The sequence below is a fragment of the Hyalella azteca genome, unplaced genomic scaffold (genome assembly GCF_000764305.2).
Source record: "Hyalella azteca isolate HAZT.00-mixed unplaced genomic scaffold, Hazt_2.0.2 contig13348, whole genome shotgun sequence".
Taxonomy (NCBI): Eukaryota; Metazoa; Arthropoda; class Malacostraca; order Amphipoda; family Hyalellidae; genus Hyalella; species Hyalella azteca.
The window spans coordinates 649,203-669,272 of record NW_025943273.1 but is presented as its reverse complement, the minus strand read 5'-3'; the positions used below and the strand labels follow the sequence as shown (position 1 = coordinate 669,272).

At 39.0% G+C, this 20,070-nt stretch overlaps 2 protein-coding genes across 2 annotated transcripts in view; both read right to left on the bottom strand.

Annotated features, from left to right (window-relative positions):
• Positions 1-757: 757 nt before the first annotated feature.
• Positions 758-3,937, bottom strand: LOC108679769 (hemocyanin B chain). Its single transcript, XM_018168489.2, has 2 exons — positions 2,336-3,937; positions 758-1,509 (listed from the first exon to the last, which is right to left on the bottom strand). The coding sequence occupies exons 1-2, from the start codon at positions 3,894-3,896 to the stop codon at positions 1,085-1,087; spliced, it is 1,986 nt and encodes a 661-aa protein (XP_018023978.1). The 5' UTR covers positions 3,897-3,937; the 3' UTR covers positions 758-1,084.
• Positions 3,938-6,329: 2,392 nt separating this feature from the next.
• LOC108679767 (E3 ubiquitin-protein ligase mib1) overlaps positions 6,330-20,070 on the bottom strand; it is a 22,347-nt gene continuing 8,606 nt past the window's right edge. Inside the window, exons 3-8 of the mRNA XM_047883630.1 lie at positions 18,530-18,653; positions 13,575-13,650; positions 11,911-12,154; positions 11,510-11,675; positions 10,549-11,123; positions 6,330-7,138 (exon numbers count right to left, since the gene is read on the bottom strand). Of these exons, the coding sequence (XP_047739586.1) occupies positions 6,998-7,138; positions 10,549-11,123; positions 11,510-11,675; positions 11,911-12,154; positions 13,575-13,650; positions 18,530-18,653 (1,326 nt within the window). The 3' untranslated portion in view covers positions 6,330-6,997. The remainder of the gene's footprint in view (positions 7,139-10,548; positions 11,124-11,509; positions 11,676-11,910; positions 12,155-13,574; positions 13,651-18,529; positions 18,654-20,070) is intronic.

Genomic DNA, 20,070 nt, shown 5'->3' with positions numbered 1-20,070 from the left:
AGCTTTAAAGCCGATTTCTAACAATATCTTGTATAAAAAAAAACTTGGGAATTAATTTTCCTTAGATTCTCAGCTAAAACAATTAACTGCATCCGTCTGATGAATGCTTTAAACTCTTTTTTTTTTCGTAAACTCGTGTTTTACGTAAGCACAGAAAATAATTTCTGAGATCATTTGTTCTTTAGCATGATTTCATGTTGGCATTTACTAAAACTTTTATCGTAGCGTTTCACAGATTTGAAATTAATGCAAATAATTAGATAAACTGAGACTTGATTTGTATTCAAAAGCAGTCTAGTGGGATTGCATGCAGTCCCCTGTATCCATATTGATTTTGCCCGGCTATGTAGAACTCATTTCGCGATTGATATGTTCTTTCAAGCAGCTTATTCTGATGCGAGGCTGGTACGTGTTGTTTGTTCTGATATGCATTCATTTTTTTATCACAGAAAGTAAAGTAATCTGTCGCTATTTGAACAGAAGGTGATTACAAAGTAATCTGTCGCTATTTGAGTTTCCAATTTCACAATTTTTTTTATTTCATCTAGTTTTTATGGAACTTAAGATTTTCTGCACTTGCGTTTACAGTAAAGATCATGTTGGAAATGAATTACAAACTTGGTGATAATATTAATTGATTAATGCACGTTTGCACTTCACTTTGAGAACTATTTACCAACGGCTGATCTTTCATTTTGCTTACTTTATGTAGTCTACAGAGGTCATTATATCTTTTCAAAGGGTTGAGGAAAAATCATTTTTGAATGCCTGTATTTTATTAAATTTTCCTCTGCCTCGGCTACTGTCAATACAGTGATAAAATTTTCGCACTGATTGAAGTTCCGGAGACAATCTGATCAATTCATCAAACCGTTTTGTAGCAAAAAGGGACTCCAATTCCCAACTTGATCATTCTAACGGTGGAAGTTTTGCCCATGAACTCCACAAGAAAATGTCAACCAATTTTTTCTATTGTATAATACGATGAAAAAACTAGCCTCATTACTCATTCGCTATGGAGTCAGAGCACAAGTTTCCATCTAGAAATATCCTGATGGAAGATATTGTCCCAAAAATTGCCTCATTAATGGTCGTGGTGGAAGATCTTGACGGTCTCCCACTTGATGTTCGGCTGCCTGAAAGTCCTGTCGTCAGGAACCCTCCTGTCGAATGGATATCCCATGGCGCGCTTATCGGGATATTCTTGTCCCTTGATGCCGCAATATCCGTAGCTGCCACCGTGGTCGTTGGACACGAGATCGCTGTGCACGGCATCATCTCCGGACGTGATGCTCACGAAGAGCTCAACTTCCAAGCCCTCCTCATTGCCCTTAGGCAGCAGGAGACGCTGGGGCAGACCACAGGCGCGGGCGTTGTGCTTCTCTAGGGCAGAGCCAGACTTTACTGCTTCGTCGGCTTCGTCGATCAGAGTCTGGAAGTGCGTGCGGTCGGGGATTGTGACGGAAGATTCCGAGGCCTTGCGCGTGATCGTGTTCTTGCCGGCAGACACTGGGTAGAGAATTGTATAACATGTCATTAAAGTGCCTGTATTGCACAATATGGTACTTTTGAATTAGCCGGGATTGCATTTTTTGACATAAATGTTAATTTTGTTCAAGACACTGATGGATTAGAGTTAGTACTTTTGATTCATGAAGGTAATATCAAAAACGAAATGTAACTTCATATTTCCAAGATGGTTGTAATTTCTAATGACCACTTTGTTTTGACTTATTTAAGATCACGAAGCAATTTCTTTGAGAGTTATTCGAGCATTTACATTTGAAGCTAAAACAAAAAGAATGTTCAGGAAACTTAAAAATAACGATCGTAAAATTTGTTAAAGCCACTACGAGCAGTTGTAAAACGTTTGTGATAACTGTTTCTTTTAGGTCTACCTTCAGTAATTTGGTAATGCTCAAGTTAATGTATATTGAATGTTACTTATTGTATTTATTGGTTCCGTCCCACATGTTTTCCAAGTGGAACGTGATGGTTGATTTGTCAAGCTGGTGAAATTTTTGATATGTGATGGCTAGTGCTGCAAGATTAGTTACTGAAGAATTACTGAAGAATAGAATAAATTACTGAAGAATTACTGAAGAATAGAATAAGCTGAATGAGTAAAGAAAGATCTTGTAAGTGTACAAAAATACAGGTGAGATTAAGGTTAAAGTAATACCTCATAAAATCTCAGAGATTGTGAAATAAGTTGTGTATTACGTCTTGAAATCTGTAAGTAAAACCATTGTTAATGAATTTTAGAAATCGATCGTGAATCGAAGAAAATTATGAGTACAGTATATGCCAGTATCTTTTTTAGTTGAATACTTACGACTAGTCCAGAATTTGTCGACTTGGATGCAGCCCCATCGAGCCTCGTCGAGGGTATACTCGATGCCGTTCGAGTCCAACTTGGGGCACAGGAAGATGCGTACGGTTGCCACCTCATCAGCGTTAGCCGTGACTCCGATGTTGTAGGAGAAGTCCTTGTGGTTGAGGCGAGACACGTAGGTGGTGATGTCAACATCGTCGATGCTTTCAGTATCGTCAATGGCGTTGATCAAGTTGAATTCGTAGTCTTCGAAGAAGGTAGAGAGCTCACCGTCGATTGAGAGGTCGGTGATTTGGGCGTTGGCGTATCCAAGGTCCTCGGCGGTGTATGGAGCAAGCGTGTTCTTGTAATCCTTGAAGATGTTGTTCATGTACTTGTGCAGACGGAAGAAAGAGGGATCTCGGGTAGCAGTTTCGAAGTGCTCCATGACACCGGGGGGGAGGTTGAATTTACCGTGAGGATCAGCCTGTCGCCCCAGCATTATGTGGGCGACGTTATGGAGAGAACCGTAGTACTGAGGGTTGGGGCTGTAGGTCGACGATTCAATAATGTTCCCCAGGATGTCGATGCCGTGTTCCTCGTCCAGTGCAATATGATTTCCCTGAGCATCTTCGATGTATCCGTGATCGATGGCGTCGTGAATGCGGGATTCCAAGATCTTCATGTCACGAATGCGAGCGATTCCATCAACGTCTTCGAAGATCTTGTTGTCGGGACGAGACGGGAACTCTCCACCGTACCTGTATGTCGTATGGGGAGCAAAACCCTCATAGATAGGACGGTCCCAGTAAAGTTCATCCACCATGGGCATGTGGTTGGACAATCGCTCAGCATCGAATCTGGCGGTCAGCTGGTGATGAGCCCAGAAGAAAAGTTCTCCTTTCCTGTCAATCTTGTGTCCGTCCCACCAGAAGGGGAAATCCATATGCCAGTGAACGTGGTGGGAGTTCATGCCAACATCCTCTCCGAAGTAAGCGACCCTTTGTTCCGGGTTTTGCTGGGATCCAGTGAAGCTCATCTTGAACTTGCCAGGAGTCTGGGTCATCTTAGCGCCGTATGCCTTGTTGATGATCTCGGAGTTGGTGAAGAGGTGAGGGGTGACCTCATAGAGGGGAGGCAGCACAATATCAGACGTGAGCTCGGAGTGAGTGACGGCCACGTACAAAGCGTAGACAAATTCTCCCTCGTTAACCCTCTCTCGGAAATACGCAGCGCTGTTCTTGAAAGTTTCGAAGTCCTTGCTGTTGAGGAGGACATGGACAAGCATGATGGCCTCTTCTCGCTGGCGGGTATTGAAGAGAGAGAAGATTTTCTTCTGCTCCAAGACTCGGTGAGACTCGATCTCTTTCAAGAGAGTTTCAGCAGCCGCGCCTTCATCTGTGTAGCTGCTCTTGTGCTCACGTGGGTCCCAGGAATCAGCGGCTTGGCGCAGATCCGTAAAGTAACTCCTGATGGGCTCAGTAACTTTGAGCAGGAGTCTGTTCACGGCCTGCTGCTGCACGGCGAGATCGTCGGCAGCTGCCAATCCTACCAACACTGAGAGGACCAAGAGAAGCTTCATGTTTGCGCTAATAGGAGTCTCGACGGTGAGCTGAACTTTCTCCACTCCGCCAGTCTTTTATACTAGTCTTGACAAGTGGGCTGACAAGCGCACTTCAACCTTATCTCCTCTTGTTGACCTCGTCATCCCACTGTGGTAGCAACTGAGGTAACTTTTACTTGTTCATCTCTATGATTTATATAAATTATGTGCGACAATAATAGTTTTTCACTGAAATTTTAGCTAGTCTTTTAAGTTTTGTCTTGACCATTTGTACTGGTTCACTTGGCGAGACATAGTTGTTACTGAAACATTTCGTGGAAATTTTGCAACGTTCTCGGTTGCTGACAGTCACTGCTGGTTTCACTTTTTTGGCTACCTCTGATGTTAGTTCATCCGTGAAACCAAGAGTGAGATTCGTTTTACTTTCGATTTTGCTTTGCAAGACCATACTGTGGAGCGACGTGTTTATGTTGATGCAGCAAATTCTAATTTTTTTAGTTAAATTAAGTTTGCACAATTTATGTTAGTGATGTGCAACCATCACCGTCATAACCGTAATGGTGATAATTTTTTCACTTATATCTCTACCTAAAAAATACTTGCACCCTCTTTGTTGATCGTACCTCTTTCAAATTTGGGATTTCTTTCTGATCGAGTTTGTGGGTCTCGCCTTTTCAGCATTCTACACGATCATTTCTTTTTCGATTCCTCAATCCTAAAAGTCGTCAAGATTTGTTTGTTATAACAGTCCTTGAATGATTGCGATGCAGGTTTTAAATTCCTTATTTTAGTGACTCGCTTTGTGAGCCCCGAATACGGAATAGCGTTTCTTATGAGAATCACTTAATTTGTAATATGAACTAAATTTAAAATCTCACCTTGTAGCTTCAAGAACCTCACAAAAAATGATCAAGTTGGTTACTACACAATTAATTTACGATTTATATTTTTCGTATTTTTTGACAATTTTGTTCTCATACTTGTACTTTAATCATCATTCCAATCAGAATTAGATAAAAGTTTAACCTTAATACCGTTTTCGATGGGCTGCTCCAGTATTTCTTCTCTCTCGTTTCATATACTGATTCTATTCAGTATTGCTGTTAGATAATTTACTGCTTAATCCTAATATCGTTTTCGATGGGTTGCTCCTGTATTTATTCTCTCTCGTTTCATATGCTCGTTTTATTCAGTATTGTTTTAGATAATTTACTGCTAAATCTTAATATCGTCTTCGATGGGTTGCTCGTATATTTCAGACGTGCACAATACCCTCGATCAACCGATAAGCCACCCTTCACGGCTTCCACCTACCCCTATACGTATCATTACTTTTTATGCCTCAAGAATGCCACTTCAGGTATATCACATATAGTGTCCCGACTCCTCAAGTGTCTTGATTAAAACACCAGGCCATGCTAACGATCACGTAGTCTGATTTTCGCTAGCTTTAGCAACAAGAAACTCTCGGCGCTCAAGTATATGATTATTGCGTCGTTGAGGCATAGATGGTTTGCTCATTTAAGAAAACCTTGGGACGGCTACAAGTTACTGATCGTGCCGTGAACAAAAACCATTATTATAGAAAAAAGTATTGAGAATTTTTCATGGTATCGCTTATTGCATACGGCATTGATCTCAGGCATAATTCATTGTAAACGGTAATATTTCGTGGAGTATTGCACTTTATTACAGACATTTTTCAAAATAGTCAATAGTAATTTCGCTCAACATCGAGGATCACATCAGTATATTATACATAACTCAGTATAGGCACGTTTCAGTAGCATGTACATAAAATTGCAATTGTTTTAATAACCGTACAAATTTTTTCGTTCTGATGTTCGCTGTATTCCTTTTCCGTTTATGATACGAGTATTTTAGCTTTTCATTCCCTCATTTGAGTTCTTGTTCCACTGCTCGGTTTTCTTCATGCATTTTGAGTCGGATTAGAACTTTTGATCAGATAGACGTGTTTTTTGACGTCGCTGATATTCCTGACTTACTACTCTTTATTGCTGAATAATCATCGAGGACTTGTACCTAATAATATAATTAATAAATAAATGAAAATATGGCGTCAAATATAACCGAACCTTTTCACTTCAAATGATAAAAGCATCGTTAATTGTAAGGTTGATTTTCTAGAAGCTCGACAATTTTTCACTTTGGTATAGCCACCGCGTGTTGCTTAGTAGTCATGCATAATTCAGAGTATCAAGAACGAAGCGGTGAGTTGCGGGATCAAGCCTCTGCTAGCTGTGAGAATTCTGCGATACCTCGAGTCGGCGACAGTCCTGATTCGGCTTGATCAACGCTGATACTACTGTTACCAAACAGTCAAGAGTTTTTTATTAATTATCCCAATGTCTTCGAAATTCTTGACATGATACGCATAAGTCATTGTTATGTAGCTACTTTAATCAAATGTATGGGTGTAAAAAATTGAAGCAAGATCGAAACGTTTACTTAAACATCAATTGCTGAGGTACGCAAATTTAATAGTAACATTCAATGGCATATGCAAATCGGGTGACTTTTGTGCGTTTGTCGCAGAGGCACAAAAATGATCTATTAGAGAACAGTTTCTCTCTCAAAGATGGTCTAATTTTATCCTGACAGTTCTACTGCGATTCGCGTAAATGTTGCAATAAGATTGAAAAAACATTGTGCTCTACATACATTAGGACGTCTTGGCTGCGTTATTTTCTATCAGTTTCTATAAATTTTCTAGGGAGATTAAATATAGTAGGTATTTGTGAACAGTGAGAATTTCTGAGGTAACTTCAACTACTATTTATTATGGATCTTTCGAGATTATTTATTATTAATCAAAGCATTTGATTGGTGTTTAAAAGAACTTAAGACCGCGGGGTAATTGCAACATCTAACTTGTAACCCTACATGCTAATACATTCGTCCACCACAAAAATTCTCAAATTAATATTAATTCGCACTTGTTCTTCATTCAAACTACTGCCATTGTTTTCTCATTGCACTAGAGTTCTACACCACGTAGGGGCAAAAAAAAGATAAGGGTACCTAAAATCTAAACCTATAATTTTCATGAATATTACTTCAACAGTAATACGTTAGCGTTCGAATTCTCATGCAGCACATCAAAACACAAGAATCCTTTTCTCGACAGGCTTGCGGCAAATCGGACATTCGACCATCCTGTCCCCGCACATCTGACACGTGCCGTGGCCGCACAAGAAGATCATGTTCTTCAGACGATCCAGGCAGACCGGGCACATGGTCTGCAATGTGACAAACAGACGACAATAAGTTACACTGCTCCATAAATACGGATCCCGCCCAATGTTAGGTAAGTAAATCAATGAGAGAGAGGAGTAGAAAGAAAAGTAGGAGGAAAAGAAAAGTAGTAGAAATGAGTAGAAGGAAAAGTAGGGACAAGAGTAAGTGCTGGGATCACGCCTAATGGCAGGTAAATGAATGAGAAAAAGTAGAGTAGAGGGAAAGTAAGGAGGACTAAAGTGAGGATCTGAGTTATGAGATGGGCTGAGGATGGAGAGATAATGAGGGAAATGGTGATGCGGGATGGGGGTTCAGGCTGGGGAGCGGGATTGCGGGATAGAGGTAGGCTGTTCGCGGGATAGAGGTAGGCTGGTTGCGGGATAAAGGTAGGCTGGGGAGCAGGGTTGGGGCATAGAGGTAGGCTGGGGAGCAGGGTTGCGGCATAGAGGTAGTCTGGGGAGCAGGGTTGCGACATAGAGGTATTCTGGTTGCGGGATAGAGGTAGGCAGGTGGTTGCGGCATAGAGGTAGGCTGGTCGCGGGATAGAGGTAGGCTGGTTGCGGGATAAAGGTAGGCTGGTTGCGGGATAAAGGTAGGCTGGGGAGCAGGGTTGGGGCATAGAGGTAGGCTGGGGAGCAGGGTTGCGGCATAAAGGTAGGCTGGGAAGCAGGGTCGCGGGATAAAGATCTGCTGGTAGCAGGGTTGCGGGATAACGGTAGGCTGGTAGCAGGGTTGCGGGATAGAGGTAGGATGGGGAGCAGAGGGTTGCGGGATAGAGGTAGGCTGGGAAGTAGGGTTGCGGGATAAAGGTATGCTGGTAGCAGGGTTGCGGGATAAAGGTAGGCTGGTGGGAGCGGGATAATGGTAAGGTGGGAAGGTGGATTACGGGATAATAGGGGCAGGATGGGGAGCTGGACTAAGGGATAATAGGGCAGGATGGGGAGCTGGACTAAGGGATAATAGGGTCCTGCCCCTATTATACCGTAATCCAGCTCCCCATCCTGCCCCTATTATCCCGTAGTCCAGCCCCCACCCTGCCCCTATTATCCCGTAGTCCAGCTCCCCACCCTGCCCCTATTATCCCGTAGTCCAGCTCCCCAAATAGCGGCAGGGTGGGGAGTTAGTAGACTACGCCTAACGTAAGCCGGAGGAAGGAATTAGTTTGTTTGTGTATGGGTTGGAGGATGTAATTGTTGAAAAAGAATCAAGGCATTTTGTCATCGTTTAGTTGTTTAACGCCTGCCGGGAGAAAAATCGTTTAGCACAGAGATGATATTGATGTTCAATCATGTTGCTGAGGCATGATGCGGCTGGTTACTAGCTCGACCATGAGAGGTACTATAGGATATGAAGTTGGGAGAAATTTGTTTAATGAGAGACGGTGAGCCTGCTATTCAAAATGTTTAAAAATTATGTTGGATATAATTGAGCGTAAAAGCCTTCTAGACAATATTCGTTAAGCAGATAAATTAAGATAACAGCAGGTCAGAAGCTTAACTGTGTGTGTTATCGCTAGACAATGGCAACAATCCTTTTGAGTGAAATTGTATGCAGATAATTTTTGCGCTGTAATTATATTTGTATAATTATAACTGAACATAATAAACGAAACGTTCCATGTGAAGAAACATGATAAGCGTCAAGGAAAAATGTGTAAATTATTATATGATAAAATAATTGTAAATTAAATCATAATTTCTACTTCTAAGTTCTTATCCTTTTATATTTCGGCATTAGTTACGAAGATTCTACAGCCAATTCATCTGTTGAGGCAAGAAAGTTCACTCCATAGTAACAAGCCTCACTTGCGAACCTATGATCAACCGTGCAATTAATTAAATAAGAAAGATTTAGATGAGGAAGAATAGTCAATATGCAGTCCAAGTTAAGATATTTATCTTAACTTGGACTAGAACCGGTGTCTTTCATTGTATAATCCTGTTATACGGCAGATTTTTATTAATAAAATACGTAGTGCCTTGTAATCATTTTGAAATTTTCTTGGAATTTTTTTTTTTTTTGCTGAAATGAGTGCCGAATTTTTTCTCTGTGCGAGACAATATAATTGATCGTCAGATTGCTGGATTCACTGTACCTGAAGGTCTAGAAGTTGAAAGTACAGCTGAAGTATCTGATAATCAACTGTACAACTGAAGTATCTAGAGATATTCATCAGGGACTCTGACAAGATATCTAAGCAGGACCTCAGTGACCTTCAGATTGGAGGAAACTATCTTTCAATATTCTATGTGAAGGTAGAAAGTTATTTGAAAGGCACCGGTTCTGTTGCTGGTTAATGTTTTCAAAGGGCACATCGGGTATTCTTCCTTGACAAAAATTTGTCCTGTATTACAAATATCCATAGTTGATCGTTGGTCCTCAAGAGAGGCTGGGTTTAGTTGTGGTATACCTTCTTGTCTCCACAGGTAAAAAATTCTTTAGCCTAACCATTTATAATACCAGATAGCAACGGTTAATTTAGAATCTTGCTTGAAATTATAATAGTTTTAATTGAACGCGGTCACATATTTTGTTACTTTTTTCCTCAGCAATGTCTTGTCTTTTATTTAATATTTTGTATTTTTCATATCTTTCAAATATATTTTCATCATATTTTTGCCACTCAAGGGATCGTCATAATTTCCCAGAGATAGAACAGAGCTTCTGACCTACTAGGGTTCCAATTTACTTATTTGATTAATATTGTCTAGATATCATTTACGCTCGATTAGAACATATTTATAAACATCTTAGATTGCAGCCTCACCGTCTCGCATTAAACAGCTTACTCTCAACATCATAACCTATACTCCTCCAGGTCGTGCTAGAAGCCAGCCGCATCAGGTTTTCGCAACATGATTGAACATCAATATCATCTCTATCCTAAACGAAATATCAATCGTTAAACAAATAAAATAAAAACAATAAATATATAAATATAAAAACAATAAATAAAATAAAAAACAAATAAAATAAAATAAAAACATACGTTAAACAAATAAAAGATGACATAAGTGCGTTAAATACCTTTTCAAGATACGTGCAATACAATCAGCAAGAGCCACCTACCCCAACACACACCCAACCGCACCTTCCTCCGGCCAACCTAGGCCTTATAGAAGGGGAGGGAGGAAACTCGGGGCGGGTAATATGCAACATCGTAAAGACTAATTCTTCTTGTTTTGTATCTTGTTTACTATCATGATATATTAAATGTTTTTTTTTGGGAGCTGCACATCCATAATCTAGGTTAAATTTTAAAATGAAACTGTGTGTGATTTTTTTTACACTTTAGGCTAACTTTGAAAATGATTCGTTTGGAAATTTTTTAAAGCTAATAGGTACGCATTTGACCCGCTGTCCCCTCCCCCCTCTCTTCTATCGTACTTCTATAGGATATAATGAAACTTACCTGTTCCTTGATGTCTTGCAGCTGCTGCTGCAGTTTCTGCAGGTCTGCTGTGGACATGTCACCGCCCGACATGTCTCTGGATCCGTTATTCATCAAGGCCCCGCCTGTGGCTCCTGCTGCCTGGGCCACACAACTGTTACCGCCGGTGTTGCTGCTGAAGTTGCTGGCTAATCCGCCGAAATTATTTCCCAGAGTAAAGTTCACACTCGGGTTCTGAATGTTGCTGGTCGCCGGCAAAGCTCCAAGGCTGTTCGCTATCAAGTTATTGCCAGTTGTGGCCAGGATGGAAGGATTGGACGTGGTGGCAGAAGCGTTGTTTATCGTAGCCGCGCTTCCTCCGACGCCTATTGCGGTTGCCGACGATCCACTAGCGATGTTAGCGACAAGGTTCGCGTGGCTATGAGGCGACAATGATGATGATGATGATGATGTCACCAGCCCGGCCGCGGCGGCCAAGAAGTTTGCTGGCGATGTCCCTCGGGTCGCCAGAGATGTGGACGACAAGAATATGTTGGGGCTGTGGCTGCTGCACGACGCGCTTGCGGACGCCATTGCAGCATCCGCGTTGTTCTTTCCTGAATAAACAATAAAATAGGTGTTCGCCATGTATTTTCCTTTTTGTTTAAAGTAAATAATTTATAATCGGTAGGAGGTATGCTAAGCAACATTATATACAAAAAAGTGCTGCTCTAATTACTGAGTGAGATTAGATGAATTAAAAACGATAGGCATCAAGCTTCAAAAATTTACGAACTACCTTAACCCTCTGAGAAAGGGTTAAAAAAGGTGGGCGAAAATACCAAGTGCTTAGTTTCCCATGTGTGTCCCTTTTGTGGTACGGTACGTACTTAGTTCAATTCGAAAGTAAGCCTACACATCATTTTGACCGGTCTAAAACTGAACATCTGTTCAGCAGGCAATGCCCTTATGATAACGACAAAAATTATTTTAATTTATGTACCTTGTCCTCCGCAGCAGACGATGAACGGAACCGTTTTCTCGATGACGTTGCGACATTGCACGCATTTCTTCATGAGCGTCGCGCAGTTCGTGCACGCGCACATATGGCCACATGGAACGAACAGCACGCAGGCCTGCTTGTCCGAGCACACCACGCATTCCTCGATCTGCCAGCGCCAGGATAGGGAAGGAACTTCGATCAGAAACAATATATAAACTTTGACGAGAATAGATGTGGACAAGTATAAGTTAAAGCTTTATGCCGCACGTTCAAGTTTCTTCAGACTTATTTTTGCTGACCTTGGGCTAGGTGGCGACAGGTTCCTTGCACATGAGGCATTTCACACCCACCTTGGTCCTGGTAGCGACAGGTTCCTTGCACACGAGGCATTCCACACCCACCTTGGTCCTGGTAGCGACAGGTTCCTTGCACATGAGGCATTCCACACCCACCTTGGTCCTGGTAGCGACAGGTTCCTTGCACATGAGGCACTTCTTGACTCGGGGAGCACACACGCTGCAGGTGGCGACGTGCCCGCACGGCCCGAAGAGAACGTCGCGTTTCATGTCCGAGCAAACCATGCACTCATCGAGGGTCTCCTCACACACTTCCTCCTCCTCCAGCTGGTCCAGAGGTCCTCCCATGCTGTAGGGGGACATAAATAGAAGATCATTATTTCAATGCAAAGCGTTAGAACTCGGCTAGTTTTAAGCTGCTACTGCAACTTTTTTATTATTACAATTTAGGACATTAGACCTACCTCAGCCGGTGAAAGAGATTTCCTGACCTAAGCTACAAGGAGGGATGAATTGAAGTTCATTATTTGAATTTCTGTAATTAGAACTCCAACTTGTATAAGTGAGCTCTCATGCAGCCAATGAAGATGACAATAGGGTTGGGCAGTGTTAAGGCATAAATCACGATGATGGAACTCGAGTATTCATGATGCAATGCCGACATGAATTGTAGTCTAAATCAGTCGAGCTATTGTGGATAATTTACCATCGATTGACATTGCTGCGACCAAAGAAAAGGCTAGTTTCACAGTAGAGAAGTGCATAACGATACTTATCGTGAAAACAGGGATTTCACGATAAACCTGAAATTTTATTTCTAGTGTAGGAAAGGATTGGAGGAAAAGGATGGAATTTTATCAAAAATTACAAATTTGGCATTGCAATGGGTGAGTAGTAGTCGAATGCTTTGCTAGCGCTTCAGCTATTTCGTACCGAAGGTCGCAAATAAACATCGGCAGAAAAACGGAAGGTCTTCATTATTGGAAATTTCTCAGATCGCTCATCACCTACAAGGGGCGGGAGATATAAAGTGGCCAGGTCGCTGAAGCTGGCAATAAAGAAGAAGAGTTAGTATCTCAAAAAGACGAATTGACAAGGAGGGACAGGTGACAAGGAAGGGCAAATGACAAGTAAGAGCAAGTGACAAGGAAGGGCAAGTGACAAGGAGGGACAGGTGAAAAGCAACAGAAACGAAGACACTTGAAAAAGAGGTCGCTTACACGGGACGTCGGCCGCCCGCACGAGATACGAGATAGAAAGATAAGTGAAATGTAAAGAATTACACTTACTAAGTTGATCCTACAACTGCCCTGCCTACACAACTTACTGACTCCCTCAGAATGAATCTATTCTTTAAAACTAAAAGGAATAAGTCTCAAAGATGAAGTAAATTAATGAGAAAAATTTCAAGCATTAAACGTCCGAGTTCGTGTTTGACAGCGGAATGAAGATGGTCAGATTTTTTAAACGACATACGGAAAATATATGGATAATGCAGACCTAATATAAGCAATAGAATTCAGGGATATTGAAAAAGTAAATTATGCTGATATCTTGATCAAAATTATTTTAAGAAATTAAACAGTTTCTGGAAACCAACTTCAAGATAATAAATAGGCAGAATAAGGCAAATAATTTTCGTGGGAGTCTATACGAGATTTCAAAACCTGTTAACGAATTACACAAAAGCACGATTATTGAATAATAATAATAATATATATAATAATATATATAATAATATAATAATAGAAAATAATGAAGCCACTCACACTGACTTATCCTTGAGGCATTTAGACAGCGTCTTGCAGAGGTTGGGGTCTGGGCAGAGGTCGAGGGGCGTCTGGCCTGCAATTCAATTGATGCATCAGCTACAAATTCTAATATTATTAGGTCATTTACAATTCTAGTAAAGCTATTCAAAATGGAGAGATTAGGCAGGACAATGGAAGTTTATATTAGGTCAATTGAGAATTTGCATGCAATATCAATTACCATTTACATGTATAAAGTCAGTAGGTCATTTAATGTTCTCCTAAATTTATTTAAAATACATGTAGAGACATATCACAGGATGATGGAAGTTAATATTAGTTCAATTGCGATTTGGCCTACAATATCAATTACAATTTATAAATTCCTCCTAAAGTCTCCTAAATTTATTTAAAATAGAGACATATATCACAGGAAAATGAAAGTTAATATTAGTTCCATTGCGAATTTGCCTGCAACATCAATAACAATATAGAAAGTCAGTTTGCCATTTAATGTTATAAATTCATTTAAAATAGTGACATATAGCACAGGATAATGATAGGTTATATTATTTTAGTTAACAAGAAACGCGCCTTTTTTATTCTTGATGTGAAGATCAGCGCCGTGCGCGGCAAGCAGACAAGCGATCGACGCAGGACTCTTCTTGTCAACTCCATGCGTGCCGAGACCGATTCATTGCCCATGTCTATTAAAATAATGCAGAACGAATCAATATTGCACGAAATTACTTCAGGCTGAATGACTGCATGGTGAAGTTAGTTACACTTTTTGACAGGCCCATAATACACGTTTTGGTATGCCCCTGGGTACGGTCAGGTATTTCCATTTAATAATATGCGTTTGAAAATTGTTCGTTAAAAACAACACTCCTAAAGAATCCTATGTCTGTGATGTTACACATGTACGATGAATTTCTAATTTTATTTCAAATAGTAAATAATTTTATTGAATTTTTTTTCAAGTTACATTATTTAAAAAAGTTACATGAATCCAGTGTCTGCGATGTTACACATGTACGATTAATTTCTAATTTTATTTCATATATTAAAAAATGTTATTGAATTTTTTTTAAAAGATACATTTTCAAAATTAATAATTCTGTCAATTGATTCGTGCATTGTCTCCGACTTTACGCAAGTGCAGACAGAAAATTTGCAGCAGACAAACCAACAAGAAGTGAAGTTAAAGAGAAGTGTTGTATAAAAGGTTATAATTATGGATTTTATGAAGCGTTAAGTGAGCAAATTATTTATATCACAACCACAAAAACCATCAGGTGATGCCAAAAATATTACATTTGCCAAAAGATTGCATTTTCGGGTAAAAGNAGGTAATGCCAAAAATATTACATTTGCCGAAGGATTGCATTTTCGGGTAAAAGTTATTGACTAATAGGGCTACATTTGTGAGTGCTAGAATTAAAATGGAAACTACCATAAAATAATACATATTTTTGATAGAGAGTGAAAAATATACAAATAATTTCAATTTGATTCTTGAACGAAAAAGATTTCAACTTTTTCATAACCCAAGGATTCAATTCTAATGACAAATTATCGTTTATTATTAACTAATTAATTGCCTGTTAACTAAGAGTATTACCAGATTACGTAATTAACGCCCGGTGAAATATTACTCAGTCTTTAAGAGCATCAAAAATTATTAACTCTTATAAATTCGACGACTGCTGTATAGGTGATCAGAACTATCAATGTTACCATCGAATTTCAATACCCAATGATCAGGATTTAAAATTACCTTCACACGGAATTTAAAAGAACATTTTAAGGGTCGTATCATAGAAAAGGGACCACAGCTGTATAACAACTTGATAAGAGAACCTAATATTAGAAGACACAAAATAACCAAAAAAAAAAAATCATGTCATATGCGGCCACAACAATACTCAATTTAAAAGGAAGTTAAAACGAGGAGTAAAGTCAATGAACATACGAAGAATGGCTCGGTTCTAAGGCTCTTTGTCAGTTTTCTCAAATTTAGAAGTGAAATCGCCGTAGAGATAAAAAGTGTCAAGTCTCATGTGTTTTGTAGTAATGACTAGTTTTTCTATTCACGTCAGTCAAGTCTGAATTCAGGAATTCTGATGTCAAGCGTTTAGAGAGAAAAATTTTTGAACAACGCGATTATTTAAACAAAAATTGAATTTCTGATGCGGTTTTATACAGTAAACTCAAATTATAAATTACATCACGATGAGTAGTTGCTGTTTAGCCTAAAACAGCATTTAGAAATAGAAATATATTTTAAAGTTTCATTGTCACGCTTGTTAAAGGTACGTCTGATTGGGAAATTGGAAGAAAAGTGTGGAAATTTAATAGTAATTCGTCCTGTTACATGCAACGAACGAGCATTAGATTCTTTTTGTCACAATTCCTTTCGAATTAACGGAATTGTTCAAGTTTAATATTGTTCTTAAATCATATAATTTCTTTTCACTACTTAAATTGAACTAGCAGGTTAACCCGGCTTTTCTCGAGATTGATAATTCCAGATATTTCAGAATCCAAAAATCCCGCTTCATTTTCAACTCGTATTTTCTCTATTTCAACGGCTATTGAAATAGTTTTCAAACTAAAGTATATTGAAATACAAAATGACCCGCAGTAAATTTGAATTAAATCAAATATTAAATTTGCCAACAAAATTTTGTCATTAAGTTCTTCTAACTAAGTTTAGTTTCAATTCTTCAATCCAGTAATCCAGCCAGCGTTTTCTGATGCGTCATTATTCCACAGCTTCTGCTTAGAAATTTAATTGTACTCATTTAAGTTATGCAACTCACACGAACTTATCCTCAAATTACATATTCAAATGCAAGTAATATACGAGTATATTACTTGCATATACTTATATACGAGTTATTACGAGTATATACGAGTATATTATATAATACATGATGCGCAAACGAGTAACCCGGGAATGTCCACAGTGCCAAGCTTCAAACACGCCTACTTGTTTGACTTTCATTAACCTATTTAAAATTGCACCTAATTACTTTATAACTAAATCTGAGTGTTCAAGTGTTTTTGAACACGGTAAGTATCAATTATTGTATTGATAGATACTTACTTATTGCATCAACTAATAATTCCAGTGTTTGTATGAAAAATGCATATTGGGATATTTGACTGCATATACATTTTACAAACTACTTAGCTTGTTGAGATATTAATAGCAGATAAATTATATAGTGATTGTGGTGGTTATAGTGAACGTGTTCTGAATAAAAACCTTGTCTTTCAAATTTTGTAAAATGTAATAATTCTAAAAACAAGAGCCTTACTTTCCTCTTTGAATTCTCAACAGAGGTGAAATGGATGGCATTTATTAAATTTTTTGAAAAATTTATCAGATGTTTGAATGATAATTTTCAACTCACTTTTTTATTTTACCTGGAAGGGCGATTTAGTGAAGGAATTCTGAAGTTTCTAGCTTGATCATACCGAGGAACGCCACGATTGTAGTTTATTAAGCAACAAAATGAACAATTTCAGACCAAGGTTATATCCTGAATGCTTTGTAACGAATTAACGTACAACATTTATAGTTCCTAATCCAGATAATGCCCTGACATACTATCTAGTTCATTAGTTTGTTCATTAAGTTTGGCCAATATTTAAGATAGGCTGTAATTAGAGAGGTTGAATTGTAGAATCTAGGAACGTGCTATTTACACAGCCTTTTCCCAGCTACATGCGTAACATTCACAGACGTTTTTCACATTCATCGCCCCGATTCAGCATTGGTTCATTCTCCGACTTTCATTCACACATTCATTAATAAGATAAGCTTGAACACGCTAAAATTTTCATTCGCAATATATCATTGGCCCATTCACCGACTTTCATTCACACATTCATTAATTTCATTCACAATTCAGCATTGAGCCATTGACCCATTCTCCTACTTTCAGTCACACGTTCATTGATAAGACAAGCTAAGAACCGCCACAAAATTCGGCCTTGGTCCCGAAAGAACCACGCGTCACCTTGCCGACATCATGCAGGTCCTGCACTTTTATTTCTCTATTTCAACGGCTATTGAAATAGTTTTCAAACTAAATACATTATACTTAGCTTGTTGGGACATTAATAGGAGTTAAATTCTATAGTGATTGTGGTGGAATCGCGAAGCGTCGTAAGACGTGTTCTGAATAAAAACCTTCGCTTTCAAATTCTTTAGAATTTAATAATTCTAAAAACAAGAGCCTTATCCTTCCTTTTTTAATTTTCAACAGAGGTAAAATGGATGACATTTCTTAAATATATTTGAAAAAGTCTCAGATAATATATAGATAATATATATATAATATAGTTCCTAATCCAGATAATACCCTGACGTACTACCTACTTTATCAGTTTGTTCATTAAGTTTGGCCAATATTTAGGACAGGCTGTAATTAGAGAGGTTAAATTGAAGAATCTAAGAACGTGGTATTTTACACAGCCTTCTCCCAGCTACTAGTGTGACATTCACAGACTTTTTTCGCATTTATCAACTTCTTTCACGTTCATTGATAAGACATGCTTGAACCCGCTAAAAATTTCATGCCACAATTTAGCATTGGCTTTCATTTATACGTTCATTGAACGTGAAAATATACAAGTAATATCCCGACACGATACGCACACGAGTAACCCAAAAATGTCCAGTGTTAAACTTCAAACTCGCCTACAGCAGACTTTTATTAACCTATTTCAGATTATTACTAGATTATTAAGAAGATTATACTACTTATAATAGATTATTATTATAAGACACGCTTAAAACCGCCACAAATTTCGGCCACGCGTGCCACACGCGTCACCTTGCCGACATCCTGGAGGTCCTGCACTTTTATTCACACTTTCATTGATTATACACGCTCAAAACGCCACAAATTTCAGCCTTGGTCCCACAAGAACCACGCGAGCCACACACGTCACCTTGCCGACATCCTGCAGGTCTTGTAGCTGACGCAGCTGAGCGAGCGTGTGGTGGCGCAGCGCCTCGTGCAGCGGCGTGTCTCCGTCCTTGTCGGATAAGTTCAGCTTAGCGCCCTCGCGCACAAGCAACTGCAATACATTATTAATAAACTACGAAGCTTTACGCATTATAACTTAATAATTATACGCTTTATAACTACACTTTGATTATTTGGCGCCCTCGCGCACAAGCTACTGGAATACATTATTAATTAACTACGACGCTTTACGCTTTATAACTTTGTAATAATACGCTTGATAACTACAATTTAATAGTTTGGCGCCATTGCGCGCGCAACAACAACTGAAATACATTACATTCTTAACAAAAATATTCAAACAGTATATTATTGCACGCTTGATAACTACACTTTAATAGTTTGGCGCCACTGTGGGCGCAATGGCAACTGTAATACATTATTAATTAAGTGAGATATTCATACAGTAAATTATTTTACGCTTGATAACCAGACTTTGATAATTTGGCGCCATTGCGCACGCAACAGCAACTGAAAGGCATTACATTATCATTAAAATTATTACCACATGAAATCAGTATATTATTGCACTAGTAATAACCACAATTTATCAGTGTGGTGCCTTTGCGCACCAGCATCTAAAACTAATTCGACGTATTAATCATGCCATTGAACCAGCACATCATATCAATTCTAATAACTAAAATTTAGCACCAGTGTTTAAAACATGTACTCATTATAGGTACTAAATATTTTTATTTTTGCTGAAAGATACATAACCCACCGTAATGGCACATGAGTGCAGTTACCACCAATGTTAAAATGAATTTTAATGTGAATTAATTTAATATTAAGTTCCACAAATTAAATTCGGTTCGGTTGCACTGATTATGATAAAAACATAATTTTAGGCCTTAGCGATGCTATCTCAATGACGTTGCATCCTGTAACAAGCCAAGGAAACTGTTGATTAAGTGTTAAATGTTAAAAAATACTGTGCATTTTTATAACAAGTATATCATTTGAAAGTTCAGGAAATATCTCAAAGAACGAATTTAATTGGCAGTAGTAGGGTCTTCGATTTCTACAAGAATTAATACATCAAGTTGAATAATTATTAGTGGCATGTAGAGGCCGTGCAGTATTTTAGTTGAATTGTTGAGCATTAACCCTCTACTGCCTGACACGAGTAACCGGAGCAATATTATCACGCGCCTACTTCGCAAAAAGGATACGTTCTAGTGAGCGCAAAATGACTTGCACTGATGGTTGCCGCCACGTACGACAACATTAAAATGTTCTCTGTTGCGTACAAACGTCCTCAGGTTGCTAACAATAGTTTACGTATAATTGTATGTACCCGGAGAGTGACATACAGCGGTAGAGGGTTAACTTTAAAGTTATGTTCCCGGAGAGTGACATACTGCGGTAGAGGGTTAACTTTAAAGTTATGTTCCCGGAGAGTGACATACGGCGGTAGAGGGTTAACTTTAAAGTTATGTTCCCGGAGAGTGACATACGGCGGTAGA

Bases quoted from the DNA above. Each gene is read 5' to 3' on its own strand.
- LOC108679769 (XM_018168489.2), bottom strand. From the start codon at position 3,896: ATGAAGCTTCTCTTGGTCCTCTCAGTGTTGGTAGGATTGGCAGCTGCC. The intron at 1,510-2,335 runs GTAAGTATTCAA...TTCTCTACCCAG, and splicing joins CGACAAATTCTGGACTAGTC to TGTCTGCCGGCAAGAACACG.